At 37.4% G+C, this 15,105-nt stretch overlaps 1 protein-coding gene across 1 annotated transcript in view; it reads right to left on the reverse strand.

Annotated features, from left to right (window-relative positions):
* Nucleotides 1–6: 6 nt before the first annotated feature.
* The window catches only part of LOC118422247 (dynein heavy chain 8, axonemal-like), a 90,540-nt gene continuing 75,441 nt past the window's right edge, over nucleotides 7–15,105 (reverse strand). The window contains exons 92-109 of the mRNA XM_035829765.1: nucleotides 14,748–14,957; nucleotides 14,017–14,162; nucleotides 13,223–13,408; nucleotides 11,214–11,325; nucleotides 9,864–10,034; nucleotides 9,245–9,480; nucleotides 8,050–8,272; nucleotides 7,251–7,439; nucleotides 6,537–6,731; nucleotides 5,936–6,046; nucleotides 5,415–5,526; nucleotides 4,995–5,125; nucleotides 4,379–4,496; nucleotides 3,757–3,920; nucleotides 3,089–3,205; nucleotides 1,904–2,122; nucleotides 1,199–1,360; nucleotides 7–475 (exon numbers count right to left, since the gene is read on the reverse strand). Of these exons, the coding sequence (XP_035685658.1) occupies nucleotides 155–475; nucleotides 1,199–1,360; nucleotides 1,904–2,122; nucleotides 3,089–3,205; nucleotides 3,757–3,920; nucleotides 4,379–4,496; nucleotides 4,995–5,125; nucleotides 5,415–5,526; nucleotides 5,936–6,046; nucleotides 6,537–6,731; nucleotides 7,251–7,439; nucleotides 8,050–8,272; nucleotides 9,245–9,480; nucleotides 9,864–10,034; nucleotides 11,214–11,325; nucleotides 13,223–13,408; nucleotides 14,017–14,162; nucleotides 14,748–14,957 (3,123 nt within the window). The 3' untranslated portion in view covers nucleotides 7–154. The remainder of the gene's footprint in view (nucleotides 476–1,198; nucleotides 1,361–1,903; nucleotides 2,123–3,088; nucleotides 3,206–3,756; nucleotides 3,921–4,378; nucleotides 4,497–4,994; nucleotides 5,126–5,414; nucleotides 5,527–5,935; nucleotides 6,047–6,536; nucleotides 6,732–7,250; nucleotides 7,440–8,049; nucleotides 8,273–9,244; nucleotides 9,481–9,863; nucleotides 10,035–11,213; nucleotides 11,326–13,222; nucleotides 13,409–14,016; nucleotides 14,163–14,747; nucleotides 14,958–15,105) is intronic.

The raw sequence follows: 15,105 nt of genomic DNA on the forward strand, positions 1-15,105 counted from the left end.
ACCATTCTGTCTTAATGGTTTTCTTGTAAGCTTGGATGATAATACAGCATTATTTCAAACTCTGATATTTTACAATGTCTGAGTTCCCACACTGGAAGTGTATTATGTTGACAAAACTGCCAGTTGCTCTGCAGAAACAAACAGATAGGGGGCGTTAGAAAGGCCTGAGTGTTCCAGCCAGGCCCCGCAGAGACCAACGGGTGGCAGTGATGCCATCATGACGCACGTCCAGCGTGAGTACGGGCTCTTTACAGTTCGTACGCGAGATGTAACACGGGCACTGGTACGTCTCCGCGGCCTTGACGGGATCGGTGAGTTTGTCGGACTGAGGGACGCAGGTGACGTGGATGACTGGGAGGGTGGAGGGGCCAGATTTGGGCGGAGTGTCCAGGAGCTCACTGGTGGTCTTCTCCCACGTACATCCCCACAGGTACAGCCCAAACACAAACATGCCCTCGTTGGGAGGGTCTCTCAGCTGAGGGATGAGGAAGAAAAACATCTATGACTCTGAGCATCTATGACCATATCTACATAATGGAACACCTGATTAATGTCACCAATTTTGGGGTTTTACCTTCAATAGATTTTCTTCCTCATTAACTCAAAAATTCAAAATCCTGTCCAAAGTGGCTACCTGTCTACACTGTGTATCATTTTGTCCAGACCTTTTCAAAATAGATAGTTTGAACTGTCACTGTACTGATGAATACCATGATGAGTAATAAAACCACTGACTCTAAAACTTCATTTAGTAATGTTACGTTTCGGTACTATCAAGGTAGTTGTTTGCTCCTATGTTCCTTTCTGCTACCTGGGGAACTGTTTATTCAATTCTTTTGTTGGTGACGTCAGTGAATAAGCAATTAATTAAGGAATGGGTACCATTTTTAGAGTGCTCGGTCAAACAGGTGTTCCAACACCAAGTGGAGGGAGAGCATTTTATGTGTTGGATGTTTCAATGAGCGCTTGGACCCATTTCTTAATTCAATCATGTGTAGAGAGTTATCAGCGCCCTTGTTCGAAATTCGGATGATTCCAGATGTTAGAGATGTCAAGGTTCCCCAACAGAATAGCAGAGAAGCTACTATAGTGTATGGTAAAATTCAGAGCGAGACTGTATGTACGTAGGGTGTGATAAACGTCAGAACAAACTACTATCCGGATGGTACACAGGCTAATGTTTGATACCACTACTTACATGGTCCTTGTCCCTTGCAGTGATCTCAGTCTGGAACATGAGAGGTTCCACATATCCATACTTATCTGTGAAGTTCTTGACTGACTCAGACTTCAGCAGACCAAACAGGGCGCGGGGCTGGAAGAACGCTCCTGGCCAGTAAGCTGGGAACTTCTCTCTTCCCTGGAAATAAATTAATCAAAAGGAGAGTTGACTTTATAGCTTTGCAAAATGGAATCATGCATAAGATACATGTACATTATTATTATCCAACAGGAAAAGAGCAACAGTTACAAGGCATGACAGTTAAAATTATTACAGAATTTGATACCAAACAGTAATTTACTTTGTTTTGTTTGCTTCCATATCCTCATTTTATGACTTTGTAAGACGAGTCTTTGTTCAAGGCTTGAAATACATTTTTAGCATTTCATATGATTTCATAAAAAGTTCCTTGTATTTACTGAGAATGGACTCAGCAATTTTTCCATTTAAAACCATTCTTACTAACACAGTATATTGGCACATATTGTATCATTATAAATGTACATGATAGTAAATGATGTATACAGTATGTGCAGGGATATTAATGAAATAATGCTCAGCTGATACCATAATATTACGCAATTTACCAGTAATATAGAACATTCTATCTTATCTGACTAAAGGTTTAAATGTATGCATAAACGAAATTTCAAAGTTATGATTGACATCCATCTATCATACCTGAGACAGCAGTTTCTCAAAGTGTGCGTGTCTGTTGGTGAGGTCGGTCAGCCATTGGGCGGGGTTCCACGTGGGTGGCGGGACAGCGTCCCCTCCCAGACGACACCACAGTTCCGGCGTACGGTAGTGGTACAGGTCATCCGCCACGGTCAGGTAGTCTTCAGACAACTGGTCACCCAGGGGGAGGGCTTCAACAGTGTCCGATGCTGCCTTGATGGCCTGAAGGTTTGAAGGAAAACATTTAGAATTTAGAAGTAAAAGTCATGTTCAAAACCACGATTTGCTCACCAATTTCTGTTTCGATGATAGGGTCTTCAAAGTTCAGTGGGCACATCCAGAGTGTGCATTACTGATCTATATTGTTTGCAGACTTTGTGGTGACAAACTTCAGTGACAAATTAATAGTACATTTTAAAGAAAAGACCAATTGGTAGGTACAAAATTCACACATCTTTTTAAGTTAAATGGATTTCTAAATGTACCTAGTATTAACCTGCATATTATATATCATTGGTAGGATACTTTGGCATATACAATAGCTTATACAATAAGTTGATTATCTTAAAGTGGAAAACCAATGTGTGTCACTCTCAATCAAGTTAAGCTGAAATTTGGATTCAGATTCCTGAACCGAATTCACACTTAGTGTATGCACTGCAAGATGTGCGAAAGGATGTGTCACACAATCTATAGACTTACATGTACCAACCAGTTAAGACCTGAGGCATGAAGAAAAGGAAAGAACAGCCACAAGAACAATAATCAGACAGGTTGTAACTAGTAAGTAAACATGAAATTGTCAAAACCTGTTCTATCATCAAACTCTAAGTCAGCACACAGAAACTTCCTTTTCTCTTTAAAAGCAAGAACAATAAAACACAAAATCTAATATTACGAGTGATATAATATCACAGTACAGTAGAAGCCATTTAATTACACTCCCCATTTGCAAGCACATTATGTTCAATTAGCCGGATGGTGCAACAAAACAAAGTTGTTCAGCTGGACCGCATCCCTACGAGACTTACGTGCAATGAATAGAAGTGTGCAGTTATTCGTTGTGCAATTAACTGGCTTCTACTGTATGATAGAATGATGAACATGAAGTCTGAGATTAAAAACATTGAGTAGAACTTTGCCAAAGAGGCTAAGGAATTCAAAATGTGATTGACAGGTGTTACTCACGTTGAGTGACCTACGGACTTCACCAATGAGCTTCATCAGTGCCTCTACCTCCCTCTGAATGAACACATTGAAGGCTGTGGCTCCTCCCAGTTTCTTAATACGGTCTGCAATGTACTCCTGAAACACAGTTAAGTAGACATTCAAAATCATTTATGGTGTGAAGCTTATTGGTGTGAAGCTATCACGCTGTCAAAACTTATCACCGGCAGTACCCATTGTACTTGATGTCTATACTACTAGAAGTGTCATGTTCCTTCCACACTAATTTTGCATTTCATACTGTTAGTAGAGTTAGCTAAGGACTATATTATAGCACACCACAGTCACTGCATTATTGGAAAAAGAAACAAATTTTAGTTTAAAATGATTTTAATTATTAAGTTGGGAAATGGAAAAATTTAGATTTCTTATTAATATATACATGGACATACATCCAGTAATTCTTATAATTTCCTTGCCAATTACTTAGTATGAGTATATGATGACTTAGTTTACAAACCTCCCTTCTGAAATTTCCAAACAAAAACAATGACATTATATACCATGTAGCATATTAGATACATGCATGTAAATGAAATTTTGTATTTCCTTTCTAATTTCCCTTCTAGTCAACAATCTATCATAAGAATTATACTTTTTTGAACAAATGAAATATAAAGTTAACTAACCTTCCCCCAAGCCCTGGGTACTTTAGTGAGCAGGGTAGTGGACAGTTCGTACAGCTCCTGTTCCTTCCTGTTCTTCAGTGCTGCGTACGTCTGGGTGGCAAACACCCCCCGATTCACCACCAGGGGGAGGCTACTGGTCGCACTGATGGTCGTCAGGGGGGGACCTGGAGAAAGGAGGGGGAATCGAATAAAATATTAGCCTGTGCTAATAGAATTCAGTACACGTACAGTGTACTTACTGTTACAGTTACTGTAGTTAAGTATCTAGTTAGTTTCACAATCATAATTATAGTTTTATCATAAGCCATGCTTATTTGATGTCATCCCCTGGGAACTCAAAACAGATGAGAATTCAGTATAGAAAAATTTTTTTTTTTTTAATTCTTCATCTTCTTCTTTGACCATGAAATTCTATGACAATCACCATAATTATGTATTTGGAGATTTGCTAATTTTGCAGATGCATCATACGATACACAGTAGGGTTAAAAACGTTTGTTGTTCAGTTGAAAAAGCCAAAAATTTGTCATCAAATCAACATAGCCTAAGAATTGAAAAACAGGAGACCACTTTAAATTTAGAAAAGATACTCAATCTGGAGTCTGGATTGTTGACCACCTACCTGCATATGGAGTGGGTGGCCTGGGAGATACCACATGACTGAGGGTTGGGGAGGATGGCATGATGTCATACACACTGTTCAGTCTGGTGAAGATGTACTGGTCATCTCCAAGGAGGGTCTGTACAAAACACAAGTAAATGGTCAATTGTTTTATAACATTTAATTCTACAAGTTCAATTCTACAGAGGCCTAAAAAGTCATAAAAAGGACAGACTGTGATCAATGATTTCTGATGAACCTCCAACTTTTATTGATGATCATCTATTAGTAAATATCATTCAATTTAAATTTTATTCATGCAGTGATCGATAATTTAAAATTGAAAGAAAACTTGTCAAAGTTGATCTAACTCAAGTTAGAGTGCCCTGAACGAGGGAGGCACAGAAATTTAGGTATAAAATGAGAAGTGGTCCGATCTCTGTCATTTTGAGAAAGACGAATAAAGTTTAAACCGGTCAAATTCCGTCTCTGATCTGTTATCTGTCAAAGTTGATTATGATACAGACTTCCAATGTGTTTTTAAAAAAGAATGATTGATTAGAATATGATAATAATAATGGGGAAAGGCATTTAGTTTCTTAATTGTGTGCTGAAATGCCCAATATCAATCCTGTACCTCTGTGAATGAGTGCATGTTGCAGGCTTCAGGCACATCCAGGAAGAAGTTTGGTATCTGTTCCAGGGCCTGCACCAGGGAGTTGTACCGGATGTAGTTGGCAAAGAAGGCAGCTGGGATCTTATGCTTCACTGGGGGAAAAATTCAATTAGTTAATAATGACATCATGGGTTCAAGTTTGTCACTAAACGTTTAAAAATTTTGCCAAGGCTTACATATTTTAAGACTATGTATTACAAAGTAGTAGTCTAGAGTTACTGTTAGTAATAATATATAGTAGTCCAGCAAGAGGTTCTAAAGTTATGCTGACCACAAATATCCAGATATCCAGAAACACAGACATACAAACACACACGCTAAAAACAATACCAGGTCCTCCATTTTTCATGAAGTATTTAATTAAACGTGTTTCAGACTTACATCTTGGGACTTCGAACTCCTTCTTCATGGCGTTAGGTCCCATCCAGTAATCCACCATGGCAGACAGGGTTAGCTGGTCATACTCATCACTCACATAGCTGCCGTAGATTACCTGGGGATATACAATACGGATATTCAATGTTAACTTAAGAGATGTCAAGTTCATGCTTAATGCTTGAAATTTTTGCTGAAATAATACTAAGTTAATTATATTACAGAAAACTGACTGCTTTGGCCATAATACTGCCACATGAGAAAAGAATTTAAAGTTATTCAGAGATGTACCCATGCATACATCATCAGTAATCCCGAGGTATAAACAATCAGATATTTAGGTGTTGAAGACAATCTTGAGAAGGCCTCTACAACAATGTTTATTTGATGTGACGGATTATGGCACCTGGCGGAATTATGAGAGTTGATGTTACACCTGGTCATGGTTCTGGAGATATAGATTTGCAACTTGAGAGACATAAATGGAGGTAACAAGTAGATTGTCCTTTGATGCACAATGCCCGTACCTCTGTGAGCATATATCTGAGTGCGGTCCATGCGATGCCTTTCCCAGGTGTACCAGGCATGTCAGTAGAGGTGGTGTCACTGAACTCATCCAACACCAGCCGCAAACCCTCCTGGAATATTGTAAGGTTCAGGCATGTTATAAATGTCATTTCAAGATACAATATTATTACTATTATAATATATTTTTCTAGTGACAACCTAAAAGGTTGAATATCAAGTGAGTGGTTTTCTATCCTTTAATCCATACTATAGTTTGAAACATGGTCACTATAATTACCAAAATGACAACAATCCATCTTAATCCATCACCTCAGATGACAATCTTTGTTGTCCTCAAAGCTGGCCAAAATGTGTCATACAAATTTGCAATTGGCAGCTCAATACAGTACAATGTAACTGCCAAAGAGAAACAGATTCACACTTAGTAGCATATAGTGTTTAGTACATTATAGTTACTGTACACTGCATCATTCTAATAGTGTTTTAGGTTGTAGTATTTCACACCATAGATTGAAGTGATAATTTTTGTGCATTTAGCCCTTTGGGTACAGGTACACATTTATGCAATAAACAAAATATCACTAATTGAAATGTCTGTACCTGAAGTTCATTGTTTCCAAAGACCATGTCGCCTGGCCTGTTCCAGCCCCCCCTGCCAAACCTGGCCCTGAGTCTCAGTGCCCCGTGCACCATGAACAGGTTATGTAGTACAGCAGGCCACTCTGGTCGTGTGCTGGTTTTCAGGGTCTCCGGCTCGATCCACTGCATGGACCGTACCATGTGGTCCCGCATCATCTAAAAAGGATAAAGGATAATGAAAAGTCCGTCAGGTTCTGCTCTAAGTAAATCTAAGATTTAGTTAAAACCTTTTACACATTGATGACAGTTCACATGACAGTAATTTTTCTGCAGGTTACAAATCGCTGATAATATTAAGCCTTCTTTAATAATTATGTATACTACATGGTATTTTACTGAAAAAAAAATGAAATGCAGTAAAAATTCGTAAATTCAGACTATGTGACCATAAATTCTGATAAACATCATGATTTAAGCACAATCATGCATTTACTGCAATAAAACCACTGTACAGAATTTAAAATAGGTAATGCTCCATACTGAATGCCTTTCTGAACCATTTAGATGTATATACTAGGAAAAAAAATGAACTCCATTGCTACATGTTGTATAATGCTATGTCAGATGGCTGGTAGAAGCTCCACATTCAATGAAATCCCAAACTAATAGGAGGCAATGTCAATAATAAAAGAATTGGTTTAAAAAAAAAAAAAAAACACCGGATGCAGTGCTCACCATGGGTGTGTCCACCACCACTTTAATGGCATGTTGCAGCAGGTGGATGGGGAGTTTAGGGTGGGGCTGGGCCGACACCCACAGGCGGAAGTTAGAGTCAGCTGGCAGCTTCTTCTCCTGTAGGGTGGTGTCCAGGGTTTGCAGGAAGTGCAGGGCATTGTGGGCATTGTGTAGCAGCAACCAATGGCCCTAGAGCAAAGAAAAAAATTGTGACACCAACTTCTAAGAATGATAAAAATATGAGTGATAAAATAGGATCAAGGCAGAATTTATATATTCTACAGATCAGCACCTAAGTCCGTTTATGAGAAAGCATGATATGATACATGTAAACAACATTATGATACAGTACTATTTGCTTTAAAAAGCCACTTTTTAGGGTAAAATCCATGAGTACATGTGTACATAAATTACACTTTTGCACTACCTTACTTAATCCAGTCAATATTAGTATGATAATCATAAACATGTAGTTTTAACTTGAATATCACAACATAAGTAAATCCAATTAAAAACTCTAGTTAAATAGCATAATCTAGATAAAGCATAGTAATCATAGACTTCATCTACATTTATGGTATTTAATGCCAGACCATTAAGGGTATTGCTAGATGGATGAATATTCTACAGATCAATACTTGACACATTCCTTTATTCAGATGTGAATTTTAATTTAAGGACTTTGTAACCTTATTTACATTTTTTAAAATGTAAATAAGGTCACAAAGTCCTTAAATGTCACAGCAAAAGAAATATGAAAAAAAAGTGTTCTGTAACATAAAAATTCAGAAGCTATTACCTCCTCTGCAGCTTTAGTGATAGCCCTGCGTACCCTCCTCTCCTCCTGCGGGCTGCCACTACTCAGGTACACCACCTGTCGTGGCTCCTGCTTCTTCACAGCAAACTCCACAAACAGGGTCTCCGCAAGGTCGCTCTCCGCTGTGTACAGGAGGATGATGGGAGTCTGCGGGGTCGACTGTCTCAGGACGCCAGGCAGGTCCAGTGGGATCTCACCAGCATATCTGTTTAAAAATTTGATCATTTGAAATGTCAAAATCAAGGACGTTATAATGTCCTTGGTCAAATGTAGCACAATCTTTCACATTAAATAAAAAAGAAAACAGCTTTCAATTGATAGAATTAGTTTAACTGAGTTTGAACAGATATTGTATGAATCTGTTCTTTAATGCAATTAGAAGAATGATAAAGGTCATCTGGAAAACCTGGATTTTACCAGGAATTCAGCACCAAGGACAGGTCAGTGGAATCTCCCCAGCATATCAGTTTTATAAGTTTGAAAATTTGCATAAAACTGACTCTCAATACTACACATACTGTTGAGGTTTTCACAAAATGAATGTTAAGCAAAATAGATTTCTAAGGAATCAACAGAAATAGTCTAGTATCAATGGCAATTGATATACTGAGTTTAATGTTTGAACAGAATCTCTCTAGCATATCTGTTTCCAAATTTGGAAAAAAAAACTAAGTCTCAGAACACCACATACTGTTGATGATTTCACAAAATAAATGAAAACAAAGATAGATTTCTAAGGAATCAACAGAAATGTCAATAGTAATTACACTGTAATATAATACTCTGAGTTTTATGTTTAAGCAGATATAAATTATTTGCACAAAAAACATTGTTACAAGTATTAGTACAAAAAAAGAAATCTAAAGCTTTAAGAGTCTGATCCATCCAATTATAAAGTCATATGAAAAATCTGGGTTGCACCAGGAATTCAGCACCAAGGAAAGGGAAGAAATAAAAGTCCTGTCTATGACTATAGCGAGTAAAAGTTGCAACTGTTGCAACATAATTACACACGAATTGAAATCTTTATAAATGACAATTGTGATTGGATAATAGTGAATCTTGGATCAGCAATGATTGTAGATTTAAAATTCATTTTGGATAAAAACTTTAGATTCTGTGATTACAAAAATTCTCTTTTATTGTAAATGTCTATACAAATGTCTGAAATACTCACTTTTTCCCCAAAACCTTAGACACAAAGTGTGAGCTTGCGTGCATGATGCGGTCGCTCCGTAAGGCCCGGATGACGCAGTAGCGCTGCATGGGCGTGTAGTAGTCGTCCATCTTGTCTGGCAGGGCTGCAAGTTCTGGCTTGTCGTTCTCGCAGAGTGTCCGCCATGGCATCTCACGGCCGTCTTTTGGTAGTTTGTCGAAGGCATCTTGGAACCACTGGTAGTATACTGCCAGAACCTACATTTAGGAATGAGTTTTAATACATGTATATATGTCTTTGGAAATAAAACCAACATATAATAAATTTCAGTTAAAGAGCCCCTATCTCCAACAATGTATTTCAACATTTCAACTGTTGCAAGTACTTCAATTTCATTTAAATTCTATTATTTTGATACTGTATGGTACAATATATGGTACATATAAACATGTACATACATGTAGAAAAATGGGATCGTATGCGGTGTGAGCAGAAGACAGAATGAAAATGTTCGCATTGGCTTTGAGTTTGCAGTGAAGCAACCAGTACTAAAATTGTGAACATTAAACCACAGCAAAGTTTCTGTATTAATTTTTACAGTTACTGTTTAGTAGTACAAGTGACTATAAAAATGACTTACTTGAAGGTTATTGTACTGGTCGTCTAACATCCAATCAAATGGCTTCCTGGCATTAGCGCGGGCGTCCGAGCCAACACCGTACCCCATGGTAGACATGACAGTTGATGCGAAGGTGGGAGAGATGATGAACTCCCTCTCACCTGGTCCCAATCTGCCTTCTGAGTCCTCAAGCTGGGGAACAAATGAGATTGGTTTAATATTGCTTTGAAACATACAAATGCAGGTAAGTGACAAGAATGGCTAAGTAGATGCTTTCTTATCTTATCCATGCTGTCCAACCCCATATAAACAATGGATATTTTGTCTCAAACAACTACAATGTGTACTCACAACCTAAATGTAGAAGCCGGAAGATATATAAACATTCCCAGAGGTCTTGTCCATTCTGCCCAAATGAGATCAAAGACGAACGTCACTTTGTTACGGATTGTTCAAGATATAATCATAAAGCTGTTCACATTTCTTTCCTCTTGCTCTAAATATTTTGCTACTCTCTGTTCGAATTCAACTACATTCTGGGAGGCGATAATCCTCACTGTGTACAAGAAGGCAAATATATCCACGAATATTTATACCATAGAACCAATAGTGTAAATGACATGCTTGACCCAATATGTTGACTTATTCATACCTGTAGATATTCATATATGTCTGTTGATTTGTACTGTAAGTAGTTGTTATAGACCTTATGAAAGTAGCTGTACTTGCATCAATAAATACTTCATTTCATTTAGAAGGTTGAGGGTTAACATTGTGTTACATTAAAATAGTAACTATGTACTTTCTATCACTGAGGCAGTGATCTTTGATCTGAAAAATGTCATCTGAAAAATCTGGGTAGCACCAGGAATTCAGCACTGAGGACAGGGAAGAATAGGATGTTCCTGTCTACAGTTAAGTAAAAATTGCAACAACATAATAAACTCATTGAAATCTTCATAAATGACAATTGTAATCAGATAACAGTGAATTGAGCAACCAGTATCATTATCATCATCATCTGCAATACAATTGTACTTGTAAGTTGAAGTATAACAAACAAGTTTTTATGATGAAGAAGTGTACTTTTGTGGTGTTTTAAATCCAATTTGAACATAATACTTCAACTCATAAAGTCATAGGTCATAACAATTTTCCATGCAAATCCAGTTATGGTCAATGTATGGTCTTAATTCAATGGAAATTGGGCAGTAGTAATATGCCCTTCTCTGAAAATAATTACTCTAAGTCTTATAGAGCTTAATGTTTTTTTCCAGCAACACTTGTACAAACTAAGTAAATTTTGGACCTAGTACTACTATGTAGAAGTAAGAAACTTATGCAAGTTTGTATCTGGCGTATTCTCCTTACCTCCATGGACACCAGCAGTGCAAACAGTAGCTTGTCCCTCTCAAACAGGGAGCGAGCTGTGGTCATGTATGCAGAGTAGGTCAGCCGGTCAACCACCGTGTCTGTGGAGGCTCTGTTGTGGGGAAAATATATGACTGTATAAAACATTGCCAAACTTGTTGTTGACAAACCTGTTCATCTGAGCTATATTCATCAATATTGTGCCTCAAGCAACAATAATCTCAGAACAGTCCAAGAGAAAAACCATAAGTGAAAGAATGTCTTTTCCCTACTTTAACTCCAAACCCAGTTTATCAGTCTTTTCCCTACTTTAACTCCAAACCCAGTTTGTCAGTCTTTTCCCTACTTCAACCCCAAACCCAGTTTGTCAGTCTTTTCCCTACTTTAACCCCAAACCCAGTTTGTCAGTCTTTTCCCTACTTTAACTCCAAACCCAGTTTGTCAGTCTTTTCCCTACTTCAACCCCAAACCCAGTTTGTCAGTCTTTTCCCTACTTTAACTCCAAACCCAATTTGTCAGTCTTTTCCCTACTTTAACTCCAAACCCAATTTGTCAGTCTTTTCCCTACTTTAACTCCAAACCCAATTTGTCAGTCTTTTCCCTACTTTAACTCCAAACCCAGTTTATCAGTCTTTTCCCTACTTTAACTCCAAACCCAATTTGTCAGTCTTTTCCCTACTTTAACTCCAAACCCAGTTTATCAGTCTTTTCCCTACTTTAACTCCAAACCCAATTTGTCAGTCTTTTCCGTATACTTCAACTCCAAACCCAGTTTGTCAGTCTTTTACCCCAAAATATTTAACTTAGTCTTTTACCTCGTTTAACCTCACACTCACACTGTCTTTTCCCTTGTTTAACCTCAAACCCATTCTAACTGTATTTTACATTTTTAACCCCAAACCTAGATTATCAGTCTTCTCCCTAGTAGTTCAACCCCAAACAAGTAGTATGTCTTTTTACCTTGTTCAAGTACGGTTTGACAGCCTTTGCCTTTTTTAGCCCTAAGCCTAGTTTAACAGTCGTTTACCTTGTTCAAAACTTAAGCCTAGTTGATAGTCTTTTACCTTTTTTAATCCCTTATCAAACTCAACAGTAACTGTATGACAGCGTATATTACCAACAAAAAGTAATAACTATATACTTTTTTAAGATGCCAAAACATCTGAAATAATTGTTACTACAGGAACTGTACATGTATAATTATCATACTGAATCTTCATTACAGTACTGTACATTAATTCAATGTTTGATATTTTACACTAAAATACTGATTATAAGGGTGTTACCACAAGGTTTTGAAATATTTTGTTTACTTACTAAATATAAATACGTTTTACATGTACATTGCTATGCAATGCAATGTACAAAGCTGGGCTTGAGTACAACGTAGTATTATACATTTGAAGTACATGTATGTCTACATTGTCAAGACCTATATCTGCAATTATCTAGAAATCATAAGAATTTATTCAATAATTTAATGATGAAGGACCAGTTGCCAGGAGGCAAAGAATGCTAGACATGCAACCCTCTTCCATCAAACCTAAGAAAATGTACAGTAAATTATTATAGATGCATCAAAGTTTCTCAAGTTCCTGTCTACCAACCAAGCAACAGAGCAATGTAACCAACCAATAGAACAAACAACTGGTCAACAGGCCAACCAACTGACTCAACCAATGAAGACCTCCAAAGTGAAGAGAACTGCAACATCTTAAAGCATAACACTTTTGAACAGGTATTTACATGTACAAGTACTTGTTTGCAAATATCATTGTTAAGTATTGACTTTAACAATTAATAATCTTGTTCCCTTCGTTTTTTTCAAAATTGGCAATGTTCTGTCAATAAAATATTGTAAGAAAGTATAAGCATATAATTAACACTTGTGAACTAGAAAACAATAATCTAACGTTGAATTTGTTAATGAAAATAAAGTCTAGAAAACTTGTTGCATTATAACATTGCTGTTATATATATCAGAATTCTAAACCTTGTGTCAACCGTACCTTTCAGAGTGCTTGATAGCAGCATCAAACACAGCGAGGAACTGGTCGAAGCTGATCTGGTAGCAGCAGTTGATCTCCCTCATGTGTCGGGAGGCGTCAAACAGGACAGCAGCCCTGGTGGCAATGGTGCGGAACTGTTCACAGTTTCTCCTGATGGCAGCTTCTGATACCTCGATCTTCTGTTGCCTTTGGTTCATAATGGAGAAGATTTTATTGTCACATTTACTAGTTGTCATTGAACAAAACAATCATAATGACTGTTTTGTTCAAAACTTGAATGTATCAAAAATGTAAATTTGAATGATTGTGACTTTTAGATATTATTAAGCACTTATTATGGTAATTGATATATCAAATGTCCTTTTCTATTGTCACAGTGTTAATGTAATAGAGGCCACTAGGTCTTAGGTCTAATCTGTTGGTTAACATGATTAAAATTCTAAATATGATGATAAACTACAGATCTGAAATATACATAATTATATCATAAACTGTTTCCTGAATCTGAGGGAAAAGTCCATACATTGTCTCACAAACTTTCAGGTAGTAAAAAGAAATCAGGCAAAGTTTACCTCCATGTTTTCATTGTGATCTGGTTATGGTGCTTTTGCAATTTCCTTACATTTTTAAAAAAATGTCCTACAACCACAGATTAGACATGTAGCCTTGAGTTTTGAATTGAAGTAAATACTGAGGGAATTTTACTATTGTTGTCCCTGTAGTAACTCAGTGCCTTGTATACAATACATTGTATCAGTGTCATTATCAAAATACAAACAGATGAAGTTACTTACGAGTCTTGAGTCTCGTCAAACTGTTTCTTCATGTCAGCCAGTTTCTTGGTGACAGCCAGGTTGTTGAGTAGTCGGGTGTCGCTGGCCAGTAGGTTCAGCATCTGGTCTTCTAACAGGGCCAGCCTCTCCATGTTACCTATCTTCTCCTGCAGTAGGAGAAAATGTGACTATATTTTAGAAACTTGTTTAATATTTGTAACGCTAGTTCACCTTTATCCCCGAGTTAACCTATATCCGTTGGTATATCTAACTGCCATGTTCTGGTAACCTATATCTGTTATGTAAAACTGTAATATTTTCAAAACATTGCAGTTTGAAACCACCGTCCATCGACTTGATATCCCTAAATGCCCTGCTTTTAAAACAATGTTATAATTTGACCCACAGAGAAAGGTTAACTAGAGTTACCTGTAATGTGAATTTGGTATTTATAAAAGTTTTAGAACAGAAAAGGTTTACTTGACAGAACTGTATATTGGAAATTGTAGTGAACATCTACAAAAAGTGTCAGCTATTCTACTTCATCAGATTTATCTTTTTTGAAGCAAGATTGGTATAAAAGAAATCATACAATATATCTTTTGTATTGCATTGGTTGTACTGAGTCTAATTTGTAATCATTTTGTGCTACATGTAGAACAGTTATATGTTAGTTATATAAGTAAAGTTAAAGAGAATGTAAAAGTAGGTTTAGTATGTTCAAAGGTCAAAATCTTGCAACCAAGTCTGACCTGAGCTAGATTGGTCCTCTCGTCCTGGACCCTGGTCTTCTCCAGCCGTATGAACCTGTCCAGCAGCTCGGCCTCGATGCCTGACCGGTCCTGGTAGAAGTTGACCAGTGATGTGTAGGCTGCGACCTCCTCTGGCACCTCGTGTGGCATGCAGGTGGTGTGCATGTAGAGGCGGAACCCTGGGCGGCATTCCACCTCATGGCTGCCAACCTGTGTGGAGAAGGATGAAATATTACTGAATGAAAAAGTGTCACAGTGACTCTGTATTTTTGTGGGTCAGCTGTTACTAGCGCAAGTTGACTAGGCTGGTCTGTGTAATGAGTTGTATTATTGTCAATGAAAGAAATATCATTGAAGC

This window comes from Branchiostoma floridae, chromosome 9 (genome assembly GCF_000003815.2).
Source record: "Branchiostoma floridae strain S238N-H82 chromosome 9, Bfl_VNyyK, whole genome shotgun sequence".
Taxonomy (NCBI): Eukaryota; Metazoa; Chordata; class Leptocardii; order Amphioxiformes; family Branchiostomatidae; genus Branchiostoma; species Branchiostoma floridae.